Consider the following 24,902-nt stretch of genomic DNA (forward strand, 5'->3'; position numbering starts at 1 on the left):
ATATATTACTTCTAGCACCGGAATTTCAGTTCCCCTATGGCTCAATGGGTAGCATGAGGTAGATGCTACCTGCAAGGCTTTGGGTTCAACCCCCCCCCGCCTTTTTCTTTTTGTCTTTATTTAAAAAATAATCCTTAAAAATCGACATAAGCCTTAAAATATTAGAAAATCCTTATCAGGGATAATGCTCAACGACGAGAGTTGTTTATTGGAGACGTAAAAACGGAATAAGCAATATGCGAGCAAAGACGATTAAATAAGCCTTATTTAAGCGTTATACAACGCTTATAAAAATACCCATTCGGGCGTTAAAGTAACCCCAAGCTCATGGTCTATTTTGTGGGTACGGTGCTGGCAGAAAGTAGTACTTTATTTGTCGGCTATGGGACTCTTTAGTCGTAAACTGGTAGGGCATGTGGGGTTCTGGCACGACAGTAGCGCAGGTGCGGCTCCGCACAGACAGGTGCGGTTCAGCACGACAATGCGGTGTGCGACCAAAGCCGGCGTCGGCAACACACCAGCAGCAAAACAAACCGTACGTAGGCTCGATGGACTACAAGTAGCTTTTGTATAGCGTACAATAATTAACTCGAACCTCAACAAAGATTTCAGGTGTCGCTAAAAAGGCAAGTATTTCCCTGCCAGTCACAGTTTCGCACTCGTCTCCATCACAACGTAGCACTCGGTTTTGAATTCACACAGACAGGCTTCAACGTGTTCGTTCATAGAATCGTGAAAATTGGGCATCCCGTCCGCTCTGCCATACACAAACACGATATCGCTTAGTCAGTACTGCAGTGGGTGACCATGTGGGAATCCTGGGTAACGAACTCATCCCTACCTCTTTTTGCTCGTTTTGGTGGCGGGGCGGTTGATGAAGAGGGCGGTTTGCAACCCTGGCCATGATCAGTGCTCCGAACCCGCATCCTAGGCCCTATCACACTGTCAGTTCGCATGATATCTAATATGTACTGGAATATCATCATCCGTTGATTGTTGCAGTCTGATTGGTTGACAGCGACAGGGGTGTTTTGTAAGCACGACACTTCAAATTCGTATCTTTGGTGCAGTTACCCTGCCCGATTTTGTTCAGTTACCCTGCCTATTTTGAGATGATTACCCTACCCGATTAGTGCGGTTACCCTGCCTGCTCTGAGCTGTTACCCTACCTTTTTTGTGCGTTACCCTACCTTTTTTGAGCGTTACCCTGCCTGCTCAGGGCCGTTACCCTGCCTATTTTCCTGCCAAGCACAAACCCTAACCCTGACCTTACCCATGAGACCAGCCCAACCAACGGAACCCTTTATGATTAAATAATAAATATAGCTATTTAGTAGTCAAATATGAGCAGAATAGGCGAGTGAGACAAACAGTAGTTGGCGGAGGGTGCGAAGAGGGAGAGGGAAGACCAGTAAGAGGGGGAGAGGAGGTGCCAGTGCGGTGGAGGAACGGTGAAGGGAGCTGGAATATATCAGAGCTGGCACCGGAGCTGGCATATAGTGGAGCGGGCACCGGAAGGGGCATTGGAGCCGGCATTGGAGCTGGCACAGGAGCTGGCATCGAGGGGAACATCGGAGTAGTCACTCGAGCGGTCACCGGAGCGGACACAAGAGCGGGAACATGAGCAGGAACAGGAGCGGGAATAGGGGTGGGCACAAGAGTGGGCACAGGAGTGGGCGTTAGAGCTGGCACCGGAGCTGGCACCGTAGCGGGCACCGGAGCGGGTACTGGAGCTGCCACTGGAGCGGGCATCAGAGCTGGCACTGGAGCCGGCATCTAATGGAGCTGGCACTGGAGCGGGCATTAGAGATGGCATTTGGGCGGCCCCGGCTAGAGCTGGCATATATTTGAGCCGACACCGAAGCTGACACTGGGGCTGACCTTGATTTTAGCTCGCACCGGAGCGGGCATTAGAGCTGGCACTGGACCTGGCATTGAAAATCGGAAATAGATCTCCAGAGCAAGATTTAGGCATTTATGCGACATGGCCGGGAAAACAGACCATGAGACGGCTAAGACAAAATTAACTAATTACTGGAGGTGCCTAGATACTACACATAGGTGGGAGAGAAGGGGACCTCGCGGTCGCGAGGTGGTGCACCCCTAGTCTAATATGTACTGGAATACACTTCTTCTGAACTCTCTGCAATATGATTGGTCGAGAGCGACAGGGGTGTGTAGTAAGCACGACACATCAAATTTCGTGCGGTTACCCTGCCTAATTCGGTGCAGTTACCCTACCTGGGGTTACCCTACCTGGGGTTACCCTGCCTGGGGTTACCCTGCCTGCAGGTAGCGGGTGCACTCTGAATTTGAGGTGTCGCGCCCGTTGCACCCTTGGGGTACGGATTCTGAGTGTGGGTTGCGGAGTTGCGGAAATGCACTAAAAAAAACCCGTTTTCAACCCTGAAAATAACCCCCAGTGCGTCAAGTGGCCGGAACCCCCCTATTTTGCACTGGTGGGTCTATGGGAGCTGGGTGATAACACACACAACTCCTTGGGACCGGACTCTTTGCCAAAAATTCAATCTACTGAATACAATCTACTGAACAAAATCTACTGAATAAAATCTGCTGAATAAAATACCATCAACTCTTTAACAATCAATATCTTCGATTGAATTATCTGCTCTCTAGCCAAACAAATTCCATTATATACCATTCCATAGTGTTCTCACCCAGCTCTCTCGACAAGATGTCGACGGTTAAATGCACAACGTGCAAACACAATAAAAATATTACGGATTATGATTCCGATAGAAATGGCCGGCCCCGTAAATCATGTCGGTCATGCTTGGTGAGTTTTGAATTGACTACTTTAAATTGAATTCTACTGATTAGAACTTATTATAAGGCTCGCGCGCTACAAAGTAGGCATCGTCGGGCCGAAGCCAGACGGCAACAAATTTCGAACAATGAAGAGGTGAGTTATAGCATAGCTCTTAATACCACTACTCGGGGCAGTTATTCTAATAGATACTATGGCAGCCATTTCGGCCGCCAATTCAACCTGCAGTACCATTAGCATTCCAGTCGGCACGAACCCGTTGGACGCCATTGGAGTTAGGCAGAATGACAGTGATTTGTTCATCATGTCAAGCTTTACATTGGCTTAATGAGCGCGTGCATGGGAGCTCAATTACGCTACCGCGGTTTGAAAATTGTTGCAAGAAAGGCGATGTTCAATTGCCGGCATTGGAACAAGCCCCCGAGTACCTACGGTACCTCCTCGAATCAACTGATACAATTGCTAGACAGTTCCGTAGCCGCATTAGGGAGTACAACTCCGCTTTGACCTTTACTTCCGTTAAATATACCTCAGATGAACGCATCGACCGTCAAGCTGGGGGGGTTAATTGCTTCCAAATCCATGGCGAGCTATACCACCTTCAGGGGCCCCTGACTGCAGTAGCAAACGATACGCCCGCTTTTGCTCAGTTATATTTCTATGACCCACTCTACGCTGCACAAATGATGCAGCAGGGACATCCAACTCTAGATATTGCGGTTTTGGAACGGTTGATACAAGAGATACACACAGTCAATCCATTTATTCCATTATACAAGACAGCGAAGGAAAGATTGGAAGCTGTGTCCTCACAAGATGGAGATGTACGTGTCTTACTCAATCCGCAATTGCGGTTGATAGTGGAGAGTGGAGCGGACAAGCGGAGACACAATTTGCCTACAAGCAATGAAGTCGCTGCGATTATCCCGGATGAATATGGTGAAGCAGGATTCCGGGATATTGTCTTAGCACATAGAAATCCAGATGCCAATAGGCAGTTTAGTATAATTGATCCTAATCATGCCGCTTATATGCCCTTACATTATGTTCTGCTATTTCCAAATGGTGAGAGGGGTTGGCATTGGGGCTTACGGCTGCGGGATGAGTTGAACCGACGGAAGAATTTAAGGTTACAGCAACGCGAATTTTACAGGTTAGTTATAAACACCAATGGCTCAAAGACTTTTTGATATGGCTAACTTTTTGATTACTATACATGGTGTGCAGGTACCGACTGCATACTAGGACGACTGAACCCATGACTTTGTTCCTCTCGCAACGCCTATTTCAGCAGTATTTGGTAGATGCTTGGGCTGTTTGTGATCAGAATAAGTTGAATTGGCTTCGACTGAATCAGGCAAATATTCAGGCTGATCTGTACAATGGGTTGGCGGATAATATGCGGCAAGAGGACTTCAACCCGGAATAAACCGGGAAGCGTATCATTCTACCACGAAGCTATACAGGAGGCGACCGATACATGCTGCAGTTGTTCCAGGATTCCATGGCTATAGTCCGTCATTTTGGGCGTCCCTCACTATTTGTTACCTTTACCGCGAATCCAAAGTGGGAAGAGATTACTGCGGAGTTACTACCGGGGCAAACTGCTGTTGATAGGTCAGATTTAGTTGCAAGGGTGTTCCATCTCAAGCAACAACAACTCCTCCAAGAAATAAAGCGTAAACACATCTTTGATCGCTATCTTAGGTCTGTATGGACCATTGAGTACCAGAAGAGAGGGCTGCCACACATGCATCTACTGATATTCCTTCATCCGGATGATCGCTTTCTGACAGCAGAGAGGATCGACGAAATTGTGTGTGCAGAGTTACCGGACCCCGCGACTGATCCTACGGGGGAACTAAATGCAATCATTAGAAGTTGTATGGTACACGGTCCATGTGGAGAGGCCAATATGCGATCGCCCTGCATGGCTTCAAAGGAGAATGGGGGACCAACTGCATGTTCGAAACGGTACCCTAAGGCCTATCAATTAGAGACAGTTGTACAGGAGGATGGCTATCCACTGTATAGAAGACGTAATGATGGCAGAACCTTTTCAGTGGCAGTAAGGGGCTCAGGGTTTAATCAAGAGTATCAGATGGACAACAGATGGGTGGTTCCATATAATCCTTATCTTTCTTTACGGTATAAAGCTCATATCAATGTCGAGATCTGTGGTTCTATCCACGCGATAAAATATATACACAAATATATATATAAAGGTTCAGATCGAACAACACTTCATGTAGGGAGTGACTCGGATGAAATTACTAGATACCTCCAAGGGCGTTATATAGGACCCACTGAGGCTGTATGGCGTTTGTTCGAATACTGGATGCATGAAGAATACCCGTCAGTCATTCACTTGGCTGTTCACTTGCCTGGCGAGCAACCGGTATACTATGGGGATAACTCTAACTGGGAGGAGTTGATACAGAGGATGCAAAACTCGAGAACTACACTGATAGCTTATTTTGAGTACAATACAGAGCACGAGGATGGTACCCAGTATCTCTATCAAGATTTCCCGGTGTACTTTACCTATGACGCTAGATCGCGGAAGTGGGCATCCAGGAAGAAAGGTGTGGCTATTGGACGTATGTGGCATTGCAATCCTATGATGGGGGAGAAATACTATATGCGTTTACTGTTAACCGTGATCCCTGGCGCAAGATCTTTTGATCATCTGAAAACTGTCAATCATGTGCTGTTTCCTACATTCAAGGCTGCATGTATTGCCCTTGGCTTATTGGACGATGATCAAGAGTGGGTGCAGTGCTTTACTGAAACAAGCTTATTCTCGAGCGGATATTCCCTCCGTACACTCTTCACTACTGCCTTACTATTTGGCAACGTGACTGAACCTTTACAATTATGGGATAGATTCAAGTCAAATATCTGCGATGACTTGCCCCGAGCTATGGAAAAAAACACAGGTCTCATTATCCCCCCTGAGCTTCCGGATGCCCACCTGGACTATGGCCTCTACCTGATATCACAGATTCTTGCCGACTCCAACAGAACGCTTAACGACTTTGGATTGCCCCTCTATACAGTGGATTGGAACCGAACAGGTGGGAACGAGATGATTGCATCAGAACTACGATATGATGTGGTTGCGGAAGCGGCAAGTCTACAGTTGAGGATTTCACAACTCAATTCAGAACAGTTGGAATGCTTTAATACTATTACACACAGTATTGAAGAAGCTGCGTCCGCCCTATTCTTCATTCAAGGGCCCGCAGGTACTGGAAAAATGTTCCTATACAATGTCATCTGTAACCATTTCCGCTCCCAGGGTAAGATTGTGCTTTGTATTGCCTCTTCTGGCATTGCGGCACAGTTGCTCCCTGGAGGCAGAACATCCCATTCCAGATTCAAAATTCCGATTGCTATCCATGAGGGCTCAACATCTGACATCAAACGGGGCACCCTGTTGGCCGGTTTAATTCAAAAGACCGCGCTGATCATCTGGGATGAGGTACCTATGCAGAATAAGTATTGCTTCGAAGCGGTTAGCCGGACCCTGAATGATATATGTAGTGTGAGTGATGATTGCCTGTTTGGAAATATTCCGGTCGTACTCGGAGGGGATTTTGCACAGATTTTACCAGTTGTGCAACGCGGTAATAGGGCTCAGATAGTGCAGGCATGCCTACAACGGTCTTCTTTATGGCAGCATTTCAAGATATTAAGACTCAAGATCAACATGAGGGTCCGCAATGGTGTTGAGAATGAGGCGTTTGCGGCTTGGCTTGGGCAGATGAGCCATGATTCCCGATGGTATGGTAGAATATCTCTACCATCATACATCCAGAGCTGTAAGACAATTGAGGACCTTTGTATGCATGTATTCCCGCGGCATATAATTGAATCCGCCCAACAAATTACACCGCATTCTCGAAGTGGGCGATTCTGGCGATGAGAAACGATACAGTCGCTGAGTTCAATGATAGAGTTCTACAGCAAATTCAAGGCGAGGTGCACACGTACTATTCGGTAGACACTGTTGATAGCGGGAATTCAGAAGAGAATGCAAACCTGCTACCTCCAGAATATCTGCAGGGTCTCAATCCATCTGGCCTCCCACCATCTATCATCAAACTAAAGGTGGGGGCGCCCATAATTCTACTCCGCAATCTATTTCCGAAGCAAGGTCTCTGCAATGGAACACGAATGACGGTAACTAAACTGGGTATACGGTGTATCGAAGCCAAGATTCTGGGTGGTGAGTTTGACGGGGAGCCAAAGGTTATACCACGTATACAGCTTTCATCCACTGAGGGAGATCTACCTTTCACATTAATGAGGAGGCAGTTGCCTATTCGGCTATGCTTTGCGATGACCGTCAATAAATCGCAGGGTCAATCACTGGATGTTGTTGGGGTTGACTTGAGGTCTGATCCCTTCACTCACGGGCAGCTCTATGTAGCGCTCTCGAGAGTCACAGATGTAGCTGGCTCGATGGTGCTGCAACGAGATGAGACACCGCCTCAAACAGACAACATTGTATACCGTGAAGTGCTGCTGTAAAGAAGTAAGTCCCCTTAATCCATATTTTTATTGATACTGACTGTCGGTTAGGATACAAAGGATTTGTGCTGGAGCCGGTTGAAGGACTCGGGGGTATATGATTAGAGGAGCTAGACGGTGGATTTTTGAATAGATGGTATATATATGCTGCGAGCTGACAGATTGGTATATTACACTAACACTTATTATAGGTTCTTGGTAAGGGAAGGGAAAGAGAGGTGGGTTACGGTATTGGGTGTAGGATGGGGGAATGGAAGAAGCCGGAGGACTGGGTATCGAATGGTAAGTATATATCTCAATAACGTACTCCATGGAACTGCTAACCAAACGTATAGGTAGAACAAATTCGGGAAGTGATGGAAAGGATCAGGGCATGGAGGAAATAGGATAGAAGGATGGACTTGCAGGCGGAAAAAAGGGCTGGAAATGGCGAAGGAAACGGTGGGATACAGGATAGTGGAGGAAATGAGATGGCAGGTGGGAGGAAACTTGATAGAAAAGTGGAGGAAACGGGGAGGAATTGGAGTTGGATTAAAAGCGGTAGACTGTATTTAGTTAGCACTTTGTATTTCTTTAGCGTGTATGTTTCCTTACATTTACCTGTCTTATTCCCTGTCTTATTGTTGTTTTCTAGAGTGCTCTCTTTGTAATAGAAATATATAAAACTGTTAAAAAAAACATATAATTAGTAGAAAAAAACTGCATCGAGTTACCCCGGTTATTTACCCCATTCCCCGACTATGATCGTGTGAATTTATTAATTTTGTCACAGACTGCTGGATGGAGTAAATAACCGGGGCATTACACTTTTGGATCGTTGACTGTTCCCAGCCTCCCCAAGCGGACAACCCTCTTCCCTATAAGAGACATAAATGCCAACGTTATAGGGTTATCAATGACACATTCTCTAACTAACGTCTGAATTTCACAGCTCGCGCTCCCGCCATGAGTTGAACCCATAGCATTGAGGACATGTATCAGATATTTACCACTAAGCTAAGTACCTTTGTTGCACCAGCAACTCTTTTGGACCCTAAATACCTTGCAAGTATTATTTTTTATTTTTTAATTTTTTTATTTTTTATTATTATTTTTTTTTTATATCTAATTTAATATAATATTTCCGCTGCCTAAATTGTGCACACAACTCGCGGTCGCGAGGTGGCCCACCTCTAGTGTTAAGTACTTGTAAAAATAAGCAGCACCCCCGTCTGGGCGGCGTGGTATGGGTCATTCCCGCCATTTCCTCATTTCGCGTGGCGGCCGGGTAGGAGTTTTCTGCCTCGGTGTTACTGTTGCAGTCACTTAGGGTATAGAAGCTAAGGGTGTCAAGTTGCTGGTAGGGGATGGCAGGCTCGAGAATTAGATGCCATGTGGTTAAAGCAAAGTACTCACAGCGTGAGAACATGATTGGTTTGAAAAATGTTTTAGAACCCGTAGGTTCGTATTGCCGCCATCGATTAATCCCTCCCAACGGGAGAAGTCTTTTACGCCAAAATTGGTTTTACCTTTCCGCATCTTACAAGCTGCCAAAGCCTCATTTCACCCTTGTTCCACCCTTATCTCAACCTTACGCCACACCCACACTCCCCAACCCACCGGCACCCCACCAAGAAACCCCCTTCCCACATCACAACCCATCACTCGTCCCCTGCCCAACTCTCTTTTGACCGCAAACCCCGCACACACCGCTGTGTTCGGTCATAGAACGATGAAAATTGGACTCTGCCATACACAAACATCGTATCGCCTAGTCAGTACTGCAGTGGGTGACTATGTGGGAATCCTGGGTACCGAACTCTTTTGTCTTTTGCTCCCCTTTTTGTTTTCGGCGGGGGGTTTGACATTTTGTTGTGTGCTGGGAGCTGGAATGATAGGAAGGATTGAATAGTGGCGCGCACTGAGGAAAAGAGGCGGGATGGACGTCGATATAGTGCCCCTTGACCACGATGGGTTCGACTACGGTGCGATTGTTTCTAGGTTTCACCTAGCCATATGGTAGCTCGTCATGTCTTAGGATTACTAGAAAGCACCAGTATGCAAAGCATTCGAATCACCTCATATTGCTCTAGAGGACATTTCCTTGGGGGAAGGGGCCAACTAAAAGCATCATTATCATCGTTACCTCAAATCGAGCTGTATAATTCAGGATTAAGCTACCACCTACAAAACGGCATGGTTAACCAGCATAGAGCAACCAACCACAATTACAACATCAATCAACGGAGAAGAAATGTATGACACCCACACAACCAAGAATGAAATAGCAAAGGCTCAAAGAGCGCCAAAATGTTAAAGATACGAGTTCGTTACCCAGGATTCCCACGTGGTCACCCACCGCAGTACTGACTAGGCGATATGTTGTTTATGTATGGCAGAGCGGACGGGATGCCCAGTTTTCAACATTCTATGAACGAACACGTTAGATGAGGCCGATTTAGCGTATTTCAAGTCAAACAGAAATCTGTGGATGTGCGAGTGATTTTTCATGATACGAGTGTTACTTCTGGGGCTGTTGTTTGTGAAGGCATGGAACTTATAGATCGTTCCTGGGTAGCTTTCCGAAAAAGTACTTGGCTCTTCTTATCTCGAGGTCCAAGTACTTGTAAAAACATCAGGGTCACGCCGTTATATGAGATTGTATGCCTGTCTCGGGAGTGATAGGAATCCTGCAAAATAACCCCCGCCCCATTTAAGACTTTTGACAGAGTTTTCTTGTGGGCTGTAGTAGTCAGTAGTGTGCAGCATTCCAGATACATGAAACAAATCTCATAGTGTTGTGTCTTTAGCCTTTACTTAACTATAGAGCCTTTTTCCCCATCCAGTTCTCGTAGCGCCCGCCAGACAAGCTAGCGGCTCATATTCCATTCTCCCCTCCATCCTAGGACTGCTGAGAATTTCAACCCATCATGTCAGAGCCTGGAGGGACGTCAATCTCGGATATATATAGGTTCGCCTATAATCCTCGTATTATCCAGGACACCCTGTCGGAAATGCCAGGGTAACTTAAGAGCTGGTTCAGGTCGTACGAGAATCATCGCAAAGGCTGCACCACTTTGATTCCGGCGGCAGCAGACACTTTATAGTTATCCTAGTAGAAGAATAGTCAGTCAGTGTACTAGACCTTTGAAGGGGCGCAAAAAACCATACGTGGGTATTGACCGACACGATTTATATAGACATCAAACAGGATGTGGATGCCATGCATATTTGAGTAGAAAAAAGTTCTAAACCGAGGGAATAGGTCCTGCAATAGTCGACTCAATGCTGACCAAAGACGATAGTTATTCGTATTCCAGTGCATGATTTCGTAGGCTAGAAGAACTACGTGTGTAGCCTCGAAACCTGGCCACTCGTCAAATCAGTATCTGTCTCTTCCGCCGTGATAGTCTGTTGAGGATCCCGCTGACGTCTAGCATCACGAAAGCTGAAACGCGAGTTCCGTCAGCGAGAGAAATTGTACGGGCTAACCATGGCTCATTGTTGACCGTGAATGAACCTACTTATAAATTAGTAGACACTCTAGCACCACTCGGACAATTCCCTCGTCTAGATAGTTGACATAACAAGAAGATCTACTAGGTAGCTATGCCAAAATTGATCGTGAAGCCTTAGGGTGTTGTGAGAACGTAATGGTCCGGATGACGCACCCGGCTTATACCTTTTAATTTTCTCGGCAAATCATCATCAACCATGGCCATCCGACTAAGAAGGGTATACCCTGATGAGTGGACTATTCTAAAAGAAACGTACCATTAGTAACCACGTAGAAATTACTGGACTACAGCGGATTATCATCCCTGTTGACCGTGGTGCCGCCTGTATCTTGTGGATGGTATGTACATGTAGTCGCCATCGAAGAAGAGGACGACCACCATTGAGTGGATTGGCGTTCGTAATATATTAATACCGTTGGTGAGAGCGAGACCACCAGGAACATCTACGGTATTACATATATCTTAGATGTGGACACTGAGCCTTGGTTCACTATTTGGGGGGGGAGTGGAATTTGTGTTGTTGATGGACTGTGCAGCTGTCAGATGAGAAGTGAAGTTAACTACATGTACTCTACGCCTTCGGTCATACAAGTACGCCGATATTCTCAATACTGAATGAACGTGCATACCCTGTAGATACATGTCCTCTAAAACGTTATACGAACGTGTTTAGCTACATCGCAGGCCAAGAGGTGGACTGTGTGTGGCCTGAGGCCATGCATATGGCTTACGTCACAGACCATCACTCGTGTTCCGTCGCCAAGTGGAACCGGCACGGTATTTCTGTGCGCTGTTGGATTCGCCCGCTTTTCCGGCAGATCCTAGCAGGAAATCATATTTATTCTACGTTTATTCCAGTAATACATATACGTTTTTTGGCGCTTCTAGCGGACACGGCCTCATAAATACCCGTGGAGTGTAGTTTCAAGATCTGTGATTAAATATATACATAAGCGTATTTCTGAGACTTCCCTGCGTTGGCAATGATTAAATGACCTGTAATATGGCTGAAACTGAACCTTTCTGTGCCGGATACAGATCTTCATCAAACCCTGATGACCCTCTTATTATAATTTAGCTTAACGAGAGTAGAATAGATAGCATTTTGTAATAAAACAAAAAAGATGCGCGGAAGAATGAGCGCCAGTGTCAGTGCATCTTGGCCCGATTATTCCTTCCGCCGCGTTGCGGTCGGGCATGCCATAACATTGCCTGCGTCGGCCCGACCGGGCTTCCTATAGTTTTCCACTTCTGATACCTGGGAGCCGTACGTATACGCGTAAGCAGTGTCTTTAGCCACAGCTTCTTATCCGCACCGGGCGCACCGGCTTTAGATTCCGGCATTAACACAATTGATGTATACCCGGTGAATAGGATATACGCACACAGAAACCCTCTACTAATAAGAGATACCTAGCTAGTTCAATTGACATCCTCCTTAGCATATCGTTTCTAGCGTGTATACACGCAGCCAGTACCAGTTTCTCCAAGTGACGTATGGTGAAATGGTGCTGATTCGCAGTACGGCTTCATGATGCACGCATGATGAGTAACGAGATAGAACCAGATATTGTGTGAGAAACCTACTTACGTAGCCCGCCCGTAATTCAGCGGCATGCTGTTCAACACGGTGGCTGTCGGCCTCTATTAAACTACACTAGACCGTAAGGACCAACACACATGCCACGCCTCGAGTTTGTCTTACTACCGACAGTCGACACGGTGACATGTGCAACACCGTGCTATCCACTGCAGCTGCAGTCTACAGATCCATTCCGAACTCGTAGAGCCACATTATCACAACCCGAGCAGACAACCGTAAACAAAAAAAAAAAAAAAAAAACACTATACAATCCCTCTTTCCTCTTTCCGCCATCTCCATCAACACATTCCACGAACATATTGGATAAAAAAACCCTACGTCCAGCAAATATATCACCTCACCCCTACTCTCGACATCTGACCACTCTACTCGCCTCACAAAAAACCCATATTCCTTCCCATCGATCCCCAATACCACCGCAGTTGCGTACCCTGTCTGCTATGAAGCGCCTCTCCTCATGATCCATCGAGGCCACTTCACGTCTGCGACGGCCGACCCCCTGCCCCCCCCCCCCCCCCGCGGGGGGCCAAGAGAGGAAGTTTCGGTGATAATACCGTCTCTTGCGAATATGCGAGCAACTTAATGGTCAGGGTTTTAATTTTGTTAGCTGCAAACTATACGCACAACGAAATGCGGTCTCCATCTGCCGCCCTGATCTGTTGGAAAGTATTATTTGGGATGTACGTTTTGAGATTATTGGATTAAGATTGGGATGTATCGACTGTATTCTAGCTACGCATGAGGATCGGAGGAAAGCGGGTGTGGCTGATGCTGTAGTGATTCTGGCCCTTTGTTACTGAAAGCTATACACCAGAAGAAAATATCTTCTTCCATTGTGGGTTTATCTGTTGTAAAAATGTGATCATTGGTCCAGATAGCTATTGTGGCGATTGTAACTGGCTGATACCGGTTGGGGATGATTTATATAAGTATTGGCCATGATACGATAGGTGAATGTGACTTAAATCCTGCAAAGGGTCCGTCGTTACACGGTAGAAGAGGGTCTTTGTAGAGCCTTAACATTACGCCAGAAGGGCCACACCATCCCATCACAGCATCCAAACCGCCCATGAAACCAACACTGCCCACTACCACGCCGCCAGACCGCCCGAAGTGCAATTCTCATGATATCACATCATTACAAGACCCACAATAGCTAAACACGTATTATCCTAGCAAACTAACCACTGGTATCTCAACCCGCACCCCTACTCGTCCACAAGACTCGGCACAATCGCCCTGCAAACCCTCTCATACTCCCTAAACCTCCGCACGCCCTCCGCATCCGCGCCCGCATCCCGCGACGTCCAGAACATCGTCCACCCGCTGTGGGGGATCTTGTATGTTCCTTTTGCACGCTCGAAATACTAACACAGATCAGCGCCACATCCCACATACCCCCCACCCCCACCGCACAACCAAAATCAAAAGAGAGAAATATAAACATACCCACTTATTAACCGGGTTCCACCGCCGACTCCGCCACACAATCCCCTCCGCATCCAGCCGCCCACTGCGCACAGCCTCCACCATGCCCTTAAACACCACGTCCGCAACGCCGCCCGTGCCCTGGCTGCGCTTCAGCACCGCGAACTTGTCCAGGTAGAGCACGCGCTTCGGCCTTGCGGCTAGGGGCGCGCTGGCGAGGCGCACGGCGGCCGCTTCGGCCGCCTCCGCGTCGCAGTGCGTGGCGGTGTCGGAGGGGGGGTGGGCAGCGACAGCCCCCACGTCGCTGTCACTGTCGCTGTCGGGATACTCCCAAGTGACAATAGCAGCGCCCTCATACTCGCCGGCCACCACCAGCGCCGCCACGCGCCCATCCACCCTGTTCAAATAGTGTTCCAGATCCAGCCGCTTCCCGAACGAGTCTTCGACGAGCGCCACGAGTTTTGGAAGGTCGATGGACCCGTGCGAGAGCTGCGTGCCGACATGGACGGTCAGCGGGATGCCGCGCTTCAGCAGCGTCGTGAGCGTCCCCGTGTGGTGCGCTTGCACGGGCAGCGAAGACGAGGTGAGCGGCTTGTCGGTGAGGAGGTTGTGGATTAGCGGGTTTTTTGTCTTTGTGGTTGCGGTCGTGCTGGGGGTGCTAGGGGGGGTTGTGGCCGCGGCGGCGGCGGCGGCGGCGGCGGCGGCCAGCAACGGCGTCGTAATCAGCGCGGAGCTCGTAGCAGGCAGCCCCTCGAGCGCCGTGCGCAGCGTGTGTAGATTCCTGGCGTGCGGCGAGTCGGCGGGCAGGTGCCCCGTGATGGTGGCGTGCTCCTGCGCAAGGTTGATAAACACGTGTGCGCCCGCGGGGCGGTCGTGCGACGGGATGCCGCCGAGGGGGTCGAGGAGGATGATGCGGTCCAGCGCGACGCCCTCCTGCGCTGCCAGCAGCGTCGTGAGGCATAGTAGCAGGTCGTCGCCTGTGGCCGCGGCGTACATGTGCGCGGTCGTCATTGAGAGTGGGGGGAGGACGGGGATCACGCCGCGGGCGAGCGGCGCGAGGAGCAGCTCTGGCGTGCTGATGGTGAGGGAGCTGGGGGCTCCGGGGGAGGTGGTGGTAGTGGTGCAGCCGTCGACGCGCCTCGCCCGCCCGCCGGATGCCTCGATGGCGGCCAGGACACGGTCGCACTGCGCCTCGATGTGGCGGCGCCATTGGGACAGCTGGCCGGGGGCGGGAGGGGGCGGCTCATCGAGGATGACGGCGGTGTAGAGGCCCAGCCGGGTCAGCTGCGAGAGGGTGCGGCCGATGCCGCGCAGCGTGGGTGTGTCGATTGTTGCCGCGTCGCGGATCTTCACGATGCCGATGTGGAGGTCGGCGGTGGGTGGCGGCGGCAGGGCGGCGGTGGGGGCGCCGGGCTGCGTGAATGAGGACTCTTTGAGGTATTTCAGGATGGCGGGCGCGGGGGTGAAGCGCTTTAGGTAGGAGCGGGCTTCGCGCTTGGTGGAGGTTGAGGTGAGGACGGAGAGGTAGAGCTCCTAGTGCGGGGGGGGGGGGGGGCGTCAGGAGGGTTGGTCTGGTATGGGTTGGGCTGCATGGTGCGGTGGTAGGTGGGGGCGGGGGGACGAACTTTGTCTGCGGTATTGCTACAGTACGGGGGGTTGTTGGGGCGGTGGTCGGCGGCGGTGGCGGTGGTGCTGAGGTGCTGGGCTGCGGAGGCCTGTGGGTTTGTTAGTCTGCAGGTAGAGAGAGAGATATGGGGATAGAGGAGAGGGCACGTACGGCGGCGCGGGAGACGCTCACGGCGGCAGTGACCTTGACGCGGGATGCGGCGGCCGTGAGGGCTGCCATTGCGAGGAATTGGTGGTGGGGGAGAGGAGGAGAAGAAGCAGAGGGGGAGAGAGAAGGGAAGACGAAGAAGCAGAGGGAGGAGAGAGAAGGGAAGACGAAGAAGAAGAAGAAGACGAGGTTGTGTGTGTTCTGAATCACATGCGCCCCCGATAAGCACACACACGCACGCACTCACGTCACCCAGCCCCGTCAATGATCACGGTGCAGGAAGTGAGTGACTGCAGTCTGCAGCTGCCAATGATTGCAGATTGCAGATTGCAGATTGCAGATTGCGGATGTCAAGATAAGATGAGTTTTATGCACCCCACGCGGAGGATTGCGTGATCTGATTAGATAACGCATCCATCACCCATCAGTCCACCCGCAACAAACTAAGGCAATCACAGCTTCTCACCCAGCGCAGCACTCAATCGCATCTACGCAGCGCACGGATCTACACGTTTAATCCGCCGCGTTGATTCTTGGATCCACAGCACCTACAAAGTCCCCCTGACGATCTACGCTTTCTACGAGTCTCGCCCGCCGCGTCACTCTTCACGACCACCAGCGGCGCTCTGGCGTCTGATCACCGCGCCAACCTTATCTACACACAACGCACGACTCACCCCCAACCCGCAACCATGCAGCCCCACCGCCCGCAAACCTCCTTCCACACCCCCCCCATCTTCCCCCCCCTCCCCCGCAAGCGGCGCCCCCCCCTTTCCCGCTCCCCCTCCCCCTCCTCCTCCTCCATCCGCACCCCCTCCACCCACACCGCCCGCCACCCCCTCCACTCCGGCCACCGCCCCCAAACCACCACCCTAACACACCTGCACACAAACTCGCTCCCCTCCGCCCCCCTGCCCCCCTCCACCCTGCGCCAGCGCCACCTCGCAACCCTCACCACCCTCCTCCACCACGCCCTCTCCACCAACGACCTCCCGCGCGCCTCGCGCGCCTACGCCCTCCTGCTCCGCACGCCCAGCACCGACATCCGCGCCTTCTGGCGCCTCGGCGTCGAGTTGCTGATACGGCGCGGGGAGCCGCAGAAGGCCGTGGAGCTCGTGACGCGGCTGGCGCTGGGGTATCCGTACAACAAGGGGACGCACGCGTTCCACTCGGCGCTGAGCGGCGGCGAGGAAGGGGGTGGTGGTGGTGGCGGTGGCGGTGGCGGTGGCGGTGGGATTGATGGTGGTGGGGAGGGGGCGCTGGTGAGGCCCAGTGTGCTGGAGTTTGTGCCGGGGCTGCTGGAGGTGCTGGTGTTGGTGGGTGAGGGGGTGGAGGCAAGAGGGAAGGTGTGGGAGCGGCTGGAGGGGTGGATGGTGGGGCCGCCGTGGGCGGAGATGAGGGTGCTGTGGGGGTGGAGGGGGTGTGTTGCGGCGTGGTGTGCTGATGGGGTGGCGGTCGGGGGGGAGGAATGGAAGAGGTGGAGGGCGGAGGAGGATAGGGCGTGGAGGGGGTTTGTGGAACGGGGGGGGGTGGTGCCGGCGGTGGCGAGGAGGGGGGTGCGGGAGGAGGGGGAGGGGAGCGAGGGGGAGGAGGGGGAAGAAGGGGGGGAAGAGGAGGAGGAGGAAGAGGAGGTTGTGGGGCAGGTATCCAAGTAGTTAAAATAGTTAATAAAGCCCCATTCTGCGAGTATTTCACTTTCCCGAGTCCTAGCGTCGTTTCATACGGTTCTACATAAAGCGCTTCTATAGTTCATTAGCATTTACGGCCACCTAGCATCGTTCCGATCTACTACGACTCCTGTCTAAGACTATTCCAACACCCCAGCTACCACTTCCGTCACAAGGTCAAATCATCCAATCACGGGCACGCCAATAACTACGCCCCAATCATGCAAACCTACCTACCACCAGGTACGGACAAGTTCCATTGTCACTGTCATTGTAATTATTATTATTATTATTATACCGCCAACCGTCCAAAATGCCAAGTCAGTCCAAGGACTGACAGACCGGACTGCATGTGGACTGCATGAAAAGACTTGGCAGTCCGTCCAAACAGTCAGTCGACTGATGGACTGACGGGACTGCGTAAGACACAAAAGGAGTTTAGTGTAATCTGAAAAAAGAATTAACATAATTATGGCATAGAAACTACATTGTATATTGTACTTCAAAATATCGTACATTCAGACTTCAGCCAGAACTCTCTTTAAAAAAATCTCAATTTTTTTTTTTTTTTTTTCAATTAGATACTTATGGCCTCCATGAGTTTTACAAACCCCCCCACCCAAACCGGGCAAGCAGTACGCGCCGAGGGGGGGGGGGGGGGGAAAGGAATCATATACTGCCCATGCTTCATGTCAACAGCTAGTAAACTGAGATACCTACTATCGAATAATTCCAGCCCTTATACCAGCTCTGTCTTCTCCGTCTGTTAACCTCTAGTAGACAAAATCTATAGCTATTAAACGCACGTGGTACTTAAGTAACCTTAAGGGCAACCTTTCTTTCAAAGCTTTTCTGTTCTGCTATATACATAGATGTATTCACATAAAAAAAAAAGGGGTGGAGGGGGGGGTATATATACTACCGGCCCTACAGGAAGTGTCTATTTTTTCGGTTTTATCCAAGCCTAGCTCGATGAACGCCCGCCCACCCATGATACTAACTCTTGTTTCGCCTCTCCCCTCTAGGAGCATAAGATAAGTGACCAAGTCCTTTACTGTATAAAGGTGACGAAGTCATATAGTGACTAAATGACCGAGTCTTTTAAAATCGTCATTTATATGACCACCGTTAATAAATGACTAGTCATTTAGAGCTAAATGACCTTTTTTTTTTTTAATTTATTATTTTACTTCTAAATTATATTATTTACTACGGATACGGTATATATATATATCTCTGTCCGTCGTTATTTATCTCGTATAATCTGCTGCTACCACTGCTGCTGCTGCTGCTATTAGTGGTGGCTATACCAATTGGCACGATAGATCTGACCTACATACCTGTTACTGGTGATGATGGTGGTAGTGATGGTGTTGATGAGGATGAGAATGATGAGGATGATGGCGAGGTTTTGGAGAGAAGAGGTGGGAGGAGAGGCATCTTTACAGCTGGAGGATCAGAAATAAGGTTTCACTAGCGTAAAGTTAAAGTTTTCAACCAAAAAAACCTACGGTCAATTAGTAGAAAATGACGAAATAATTTCTATTCTTATACCCCAGAGGCCCTCCCCCTCCCCCCCCCCCCCAAAACCGTAAAACTCCAGAATTGACAGCGCCAACCAGATTAGTACTCCGCCTCCCCAAAAAAACACTCTCAGGATTCTCCATGTTCTACGTAAATACGTAACAATACACCACGGCTATATCCGGAGGGGTCACTCAATCACAACCCAGCCCACGTACCCACGACCCCCCCAGATTCCACTACCTCCAAGATCACACACTCCCGGCAATAAATACCTCACTATATGCAGTACGATGAGAGAGAGAAACTCTGCCCTGCTAAACTCAATATATTCCAATAATTCGGGTGGGACAATCTAAAGCTAGGATTAAGGGTGATTGATAACAGGTTTATGTGTTTTTCTCACCAGCACGTAAAGTTGCTCCTAGACTGACATGCGAGTGTATTTAGGTGTCAAAACACACCTGATCCTATAAGCTTTCGACCTTCTCCACGCGTTTCCAAGGAACCGGACGTAGGTTTAAGAGGTCAGAACCAATCATTAGCAAAAACAAAAAGCGAATGATGAGTTCGTTACCCAGGATTCCCACGTGGTCACCCACCGCAGTACTGACTAGGCGATATGTTGGTTATGTATGGCAGAGCGGACGGGATGCCCAGTTTTCAACATTCTATGAACGAACACGTCAGTGTCAACGGTTTTGAAACTTTCAATGGTGTCTGTCGCATTATGGATCAATGCTTTAACACCGACATGGCTTTTTTATATATATATATATAAGCCTTATATAAACCTTACAAAAACCTTAGCTAAATTACAGGGTTATAAAAGGCTTATTCATCATATAAACCCACGATAAGTGTAATCTAAGGATGTTTTAAGGATCAAGTAAGACTCAAACCGAAATCCCCTTAAAAAGGATGACATTCGGAAGAGACCCTTATAAATCTATGATTTGTCTAAGAATCTTATATGGTCTAGGTAAGACTTAACCTCCTGTGGTTGATCGGGCGATAAAGTAATCACCAGCAAGTACCTTACCGTCGAAACGGGTAAAATAATAAGGCTGATTTTGAGCTCTAAGATGTAGAAAAGCCTTAAATAAGACATATATCTCAAAAAAGCAAAAAATAAGGGTGTTTTGGGCAAAAGCATGATATTTGCTTAATATTACCACCAAATAAGGCTCTTTTAAAACCTTTACTAGTATTAGGATTACCAGATAAATAAGCATTATGGAAATTCATCAGGTTTATAGACATTTACGAGTGCTAAGGCTGTGTTAGGGTTAGGCACTTAGCAAATATTAAACCGTGTTCTTCCATCTGTTCTTTAATACCCTCTCCTCTACCTCTCTGTCACCTCCGTCCCCTCTACCTCTCTATCACCTCCGTCCCCTCTACTCTCCTAGCACCACCACCACCCCCCCCCCCCCCCCAAATCTCCTAATCATCAAAAACATAGGCTAATCAGCGAATCTAGCAGCAGCAGCAGCACCGAACCAAGCACCAAATCGAGCATCAAATAGAGCAGCAAATCGAGCATCAAATAGAGCAGCTAATCGAGTACCTAATCGAGTACCTAGTCGAGCACCTAATCGAGCACCCAATTGAGCGAACTAGGTCAATAGGCAGGTAGACAGGTAGGCAGGTAGGGAGATGTGTAGGCGGGGATATAGATAGATTGTCTTAAATCAATGTACACATTAAATTCAGTATTAATAGAAACTTCATTTCCGAAATTCACTATGGCGAATAAGTGTAAAAGTATACCTATCAGGCTATCATGCTGATCTCACGAATAAACATTATTCAGCCTTATTTTTCAAAATACCTTAAATAAGACTGATCAAGCCCGTTAAGCCTTAAAATATTTTAAGATAATCAAAACCATAGTCTAATAAGGACCTTAAAAAGAAATAAGAGAAAATCGTCAAAAAAGGCAAATATCATGCTTATTTAAGCCTAAAATAAGACTTAAAATAATACCCGTTTCGACGGTAAGGTAGCTTGATTAGAGTCTTTTAGCTGCGCGAGTTGAACAGAAAGTCAAGCAGGTTGGACAGAAAGTCTCGCTGTTTTAGGAAGAGACTTGCAGTCGTTCAACCAATAAGATGTGCAGGATTTTTTGTCGAAGTGCTCGACTTCTGTCCAACTCTTGCAGCTAAAAGACTCCCAAACAAAAAATTTGAGTTCGGTACCCAGGATTCCCACATGGTCACCCACTGCCGGACTAACTAGGCGATATATTGTTTATGTATGGTAGAGCGGACGGGATGCCCAGATTTCAATATTCTACGACCGAACACGCTGAGAATGATCACTTTACTGGTTTTAGTTTTTACAAAAATCATGATTGTCCAACAAGCACCGCTTTGGCCGAGTCCACCGACACAAACCTCAGGCGACTTTTTCCATTGAACCTAGCCTACTTCTTTGTCGCCTTTCAAGGGTTTAATAGCACATGACGAGCACCCACCTCCGGGTCTTCTGTCATTGACTAAGGATTTCGATGCCTGTAAACTCGTGAGCCGTAGTCAAAGTACTATAATAATAGCCTATCATGTAAGTCTATGCCAGTGGCACAGCTCCTTTCTGGGGTATTGGCATGGAAGACATTCTAATACTTCATATCCGTAGATGAGGCAGTATGTGTTTCTCCATGCACGTATGTACAGCCACGCTACAAAAGTGTTCGTGAGACATTTCTCCATAAGTATGTAACCGTGGCGGACCATCAAAAAAAAACCCCAAGAGAAGACTTTCCCAGTGACCAATGGCGCCCGAATCATTGAAGAAAAAGTATATAGTCACGAACTATATTATATATTTTTCGTTATTTTGAATCTCAAAATTAACAGCATCAATATTACGGGTGTGCCACACTGCGCACTGACATTAAAACTAAATCACGAACACCTTTGCAGAGTGGCTGTATACTTGATTTGTGTCTCTCCTTCTGTGAGAAACGCTGCAACCACTTGAACCGATCGATTACAACTCTCTCTGAACTGTGGGCAACTCACGTCAGCGAACTTTACGGGGCGTTCAAGCAAAAAACCGCCAATAGTTGTGTGGTGCAAAAGAACTCGAAGTACCTTTTCCGAATAGGAGCATATTATCTCTTGATATTTATCGGTCCATCTTGGACACCGTTAGGCTTAACTAGGGTCAGTTAGGGTTACGAAAGCGTTGTATTGATGTGTACGCACCAGCAGATTAATGGCAGCGAGTAAAAAAAAATTATTTGAGTTCGTTACCTAGGATTCCCACATGGTCACCCACTGCAGTACTGACTAAGCGATATCATGTTTGTGTATGGCAGAGCGGACGGGATGCCCAATTTTCATGATTCTATGAACGAACACGTCAGGTTCTTCCGCTAAAAGAATTTATTTTTTTGCCATGAAACGAGTGCTACGTGGTGAACAAGATTTCGAGTGCTATTCCATGATGCTTGCGAAAACATTCCACTCCACACCGTTTGTAGGGTTTGGTGCTTTTCCTGTAAACAGAAATCGTTGACGAAGTACTGAAGACTTAAACCACACCAAACTCTTAGCCAGAACAGGATTTTATAAGGACCCTTTAGAAGTATAAATCCTTTTTCTAGTCTTATTTCATCATTATTTCGAATTCATCCTCATTTCATCCTTATTTTACCCTTATATCACACTTACACCACACTTATATCACACTTATGGGGGAGTTACGTATACGAACGGACTTATCATAAAACTCTGTTTTTGCAAAGGGTTTTATAAGCTTCCGACGGGCCATAAATGTAAGTACATATTTCTTCAGGAAACATATCGATGGATATGTATATCCAAAGCAAATCAATAGGTGTGTACATAGTTCTACTCATATAGACAAACAATAAATACTACGGTAGTCCCGTAGTGGATTGACGTGCTAGTAGGTGCCAGAATAGAGGTCAGAATATGCCTGCCTGTCTGTCCGCCGGTCTAGATGTGTCCTCATGTCTGTTTAGAAAATTGACGCCAAAATAGATATCTGAGAAAGAGTCCTAGCAATAGTCAGAATAGGAATCCGAATAAATACCAGGATAGGAGTCATAATATTATAAATCTCCTTACCCCCTCGTATGCGTCTACTTCTGACCGGCGCTCCGAATGAGCAGTGAACTGAACAAATATCCTACTGTTGGGCGTCATAATATAAATCAGTATCGATGGCCTAGTTTTAGTCAAACATGTTTAAAAGATTTCTTTTTGGAACTCTAAACCTACTAGCAACCCTTATCCATCCTAGCCGTTGTGACAGTAAAGTAGAAGGATTTCCTGCACCAATTATCACTCGGCTACTTCCGTTCCCATCGCAATTATTTCCCATAGGGTACATATGTACCTAGTGCAGGTAGTACCATCAATTCTTGCTCAGCCATTATATATACTCGCAACTCGGATCGTTTCAATATTCTGTCTCGCGATTTGGCAGCGGCGATTGGTAGATCCGATCTAGACCTTCGATCAATAAATTACGCGCCCACTCTAAAAATTCAGAAAGACAGTGATCACTACTTATCGCAGGCACGATACAAGTATATGTATCGATCATACAAGTCAATGCCCGACAACGACCCAGGCTGGCCACAACGCCTGAATGCAACGCTTGAAATACATATTCGCTAGTATGGATGATTGTTCATTATCATAGTCGCTAAATCTTAAAAGGGAACCAATTTACAGAATAAATCGGGAGTGCCCGGCAGCCTCTGGATGTGATGTTCGGCCTCCTATCCTATTCTCACGATGAATGTTAAGTAAAGATCCAGGGCCTCGAATGGACTTAGGCCCGAATTTGTTTGTCCGGGTAGGACATGCGAGAATATATTTGGGCTGGGCCGGGCCGTACGTAAAATACTTAATCCTACTCGGCCTTCGCATTCGACAGACTTTGCCAACACTAGATATTCTGGGTTGGGAACGCCTTTCCAAGGACATGTCTGCATGGACCAGGCCTAACTGAGCCTACCTTGGGCTAGAGTGGGCTAGCTGGGCCTATGATGTTTCGATCCCGGACTAGTACATCGGCCTTACAAAAGAAAAGGTAAAAGATACGAGTTCGTTACCCAGGATTCCCACGTGGTCACCCACCGCAGTACTGACTAGGCGATATGTTGGTTATGTATGGCAGAGCGGACGGGATGCCCAGTTTTCAACATTCTATGAACGAACACGGTGGTTAAAGCTCAAAGACAATACTTATTGATTTGACGAAGAACTCCCGACTCTTGCGGTCTACAACTACAACAGCCCCAACCACTCAACTTTCGTACTATTTCCGAGAGGAACTTATTATGGTGGAGATATCAAAAGTGCAATCCTCATCCAAGGCTTATAAACCCTTATCCGGAAGGGGATGTTATAAAGACGTTTTCTACGTATACATAAGTATGTATGACTCAAATAAGTTAGCGATAAGCATGTTTCAATGCCTTTATAATGCTTAAATAAGTATTCGAAGAGTGTCTTCATTCAGATAACTTGATAAGGTTCTTGTAATACTTATCTCCTTCTGGATAAATTTTCAGTGAGTTTTTATCTGTTTCTAACGATACGACGATAAATTCTCAAGGATGGAAGGACTTGAAGGAATCAGCCAAAAGGCGCGGAGGCAGCAACACCAACAGTTGCTTCGACCAACACAAGCGGGGCAAGTCTTCAACCAAACAAGTTTTCTTTTGAGAAGAAGCAAAATGAGAAGAATGTGTGAGTTCGGTACCCAGGATTCCCAGATGGTCACTCACTGTAGTATGACTGAGTGGACGAGATGCCCAAATTTCATCGTTCTATGACCGAACACGCCGCGCCAGATTCTGTTGATTTGAATACAAGAAGCAAATTCTTGGCATAATTACCTTTTTGTAGATTGATACTGGGCAAAAATTACCTCTCTGCTGGATGCGGTGGGAACATTCGAATACATATCCCGTACTGGCTTTCTTTTTTCACTCACTCAGACCCACTATGAGTCGTGGCGCCTCGTAGTAAACTCTCATGAACGGATATTAGAAAGTTACAAAGTTATTTCTATTATCTCTCTCGGAAATAAGAGGTAT

General features: G+C 47.9%; 6 protein-coding genes across 6 annotated transcripts; 3 read left to right on the forward strand and 3 right to left on the reverse strand.

The window, feature by feature from the left end:
• Positions 1-1,330: 1,330 nt before the first annotated feature.
• H6S33_006829 (uncharacterized protein) lies at positions 1,331-1,816 on the reverse strand (the record flags this gene model as incomplete). The annotated part of the gene is made up of 2 exons (XM_044838183.1): positions 1,331-1,461; positions 1,513-1,816. 2 exons carry the CDS (start codon positions 1,814-1,816, stop codon positions 1,331-1,333), a joined length of 435 nt encoding a protein of 144 aa, XP_044689647.1.
• A 946-nt stretch (positions 1,817-2,762) lies between these two features.
• Positions 2,763-4,217, forward strand: H6S33_006830 (uncharacterized protein; the record flags this gene model as incomplete). The annotated part of the gene is made up of 4 exons (XM_044838184.1): positions 2,763-2,797; positions 2,875-2,923; positions 2,989-3,941; positions 4,016-4,217. The coding sequence occupies 4 exons, from the start codon at positions 2,763-2,765 to the stop codon at positions 4,215-4,217; spliced, it is 1,239 nt and encodes a 412-aa protein (XP_044689648.1).
• A 75-nt stretch (positions 4,218-4,292) lies between these two features.
• Positions 4,293-7,715, forward strand: H6S33_006831 (uncharacterized protein; the record flags this gene model as incomplete). Its single annotated transcript, XM_044838186.1, has 6 exons — positions 4,293-4,968; positions 5,041-6,633; positions 6,729-7,300; positions 7,376-7,417; positions 7,516-7,606; positions 7,660-7,715. The coding sequence occupies 6 exons, from the start codon at positions 4,293-4,295 to the stop codon at positions 7,713-7,715; spliced, it is 3,030 nt and encodes a 1,009-aa protein (XP_044689649.1).
• A 2,695-nt stretch (positions 7,716-10,410) lies between these two features.
• On the reverse strand, positions 10,411-11,025 carry H6S33_006832 (uncharacterized protein; the record flags this gene model as incomplete). Its single annotated transcript, XM_044838187.1, has 5 exons — positions 10,411-10,415; positions 10,475-10,669; positions 10,735-10,751; positions 10,828-10,873; positions 10,986-11,025. 5 exons carry the CDS (start codon positions 11,023-11,025, stop codon positions 10,411-10,413), a joined length of 303 nt encoding a protein of 100 aa, XP_044689650.1.
• Positions 11,026-13,632: 2,607 nt separating this feature from the next.
• H6S33_006833 (uncharacterized protein) lies at positions 13,633-15,698 on the reverse strand (the record flags this gene model as incomplete). Its single annotated transcript, XM_044838188.1, has 4 exons — positions 13,633-13,791; positions 13,874-15,385; positions 15,478-15,567; positions 15,630-15,698. The coding sequence occupies 4 exons, from the start codon at positions 15,696-15,698 to the stop codon at positions 13,633-13,635; spliced, it is 1,830 nt and encodes a 609-aa protein (XP_044689651.1).
• Positions 15,699-16,318: 620 nt separating this feature from the next.
• On the forward strand, positions 16,319-17,281 carry H6S33_006834 (uncharacterized protein; the record flags this gene model as incomplete). The annotated part of the gene is made up of 1 exon (XM_044838189.1): positions 16,319-17,281. One exon carries the CDS (start codon positions 16,319-16,321, stop codon positions 17,279-17,281), a length of 963 nt encoding a protein of 320 aa, XP_044689652.1.
• Between the last annotated feature and the right edge of the window lie 7,621 nt (positions 17,282-24,902).

Source organism: Morchella sextelata (genome assembly GCF_020137385.1).
Source record: "Morchella sextelata strain SCLS chromosome Unknown scls_21, whole genome shotgun sequence".
Lineage (NCBI taxonomy): Eukaryota > Fungi > Ascomycota > Pezizomycetes > Pezizales > Morchellaceae > Morchella > Morchella sextelata.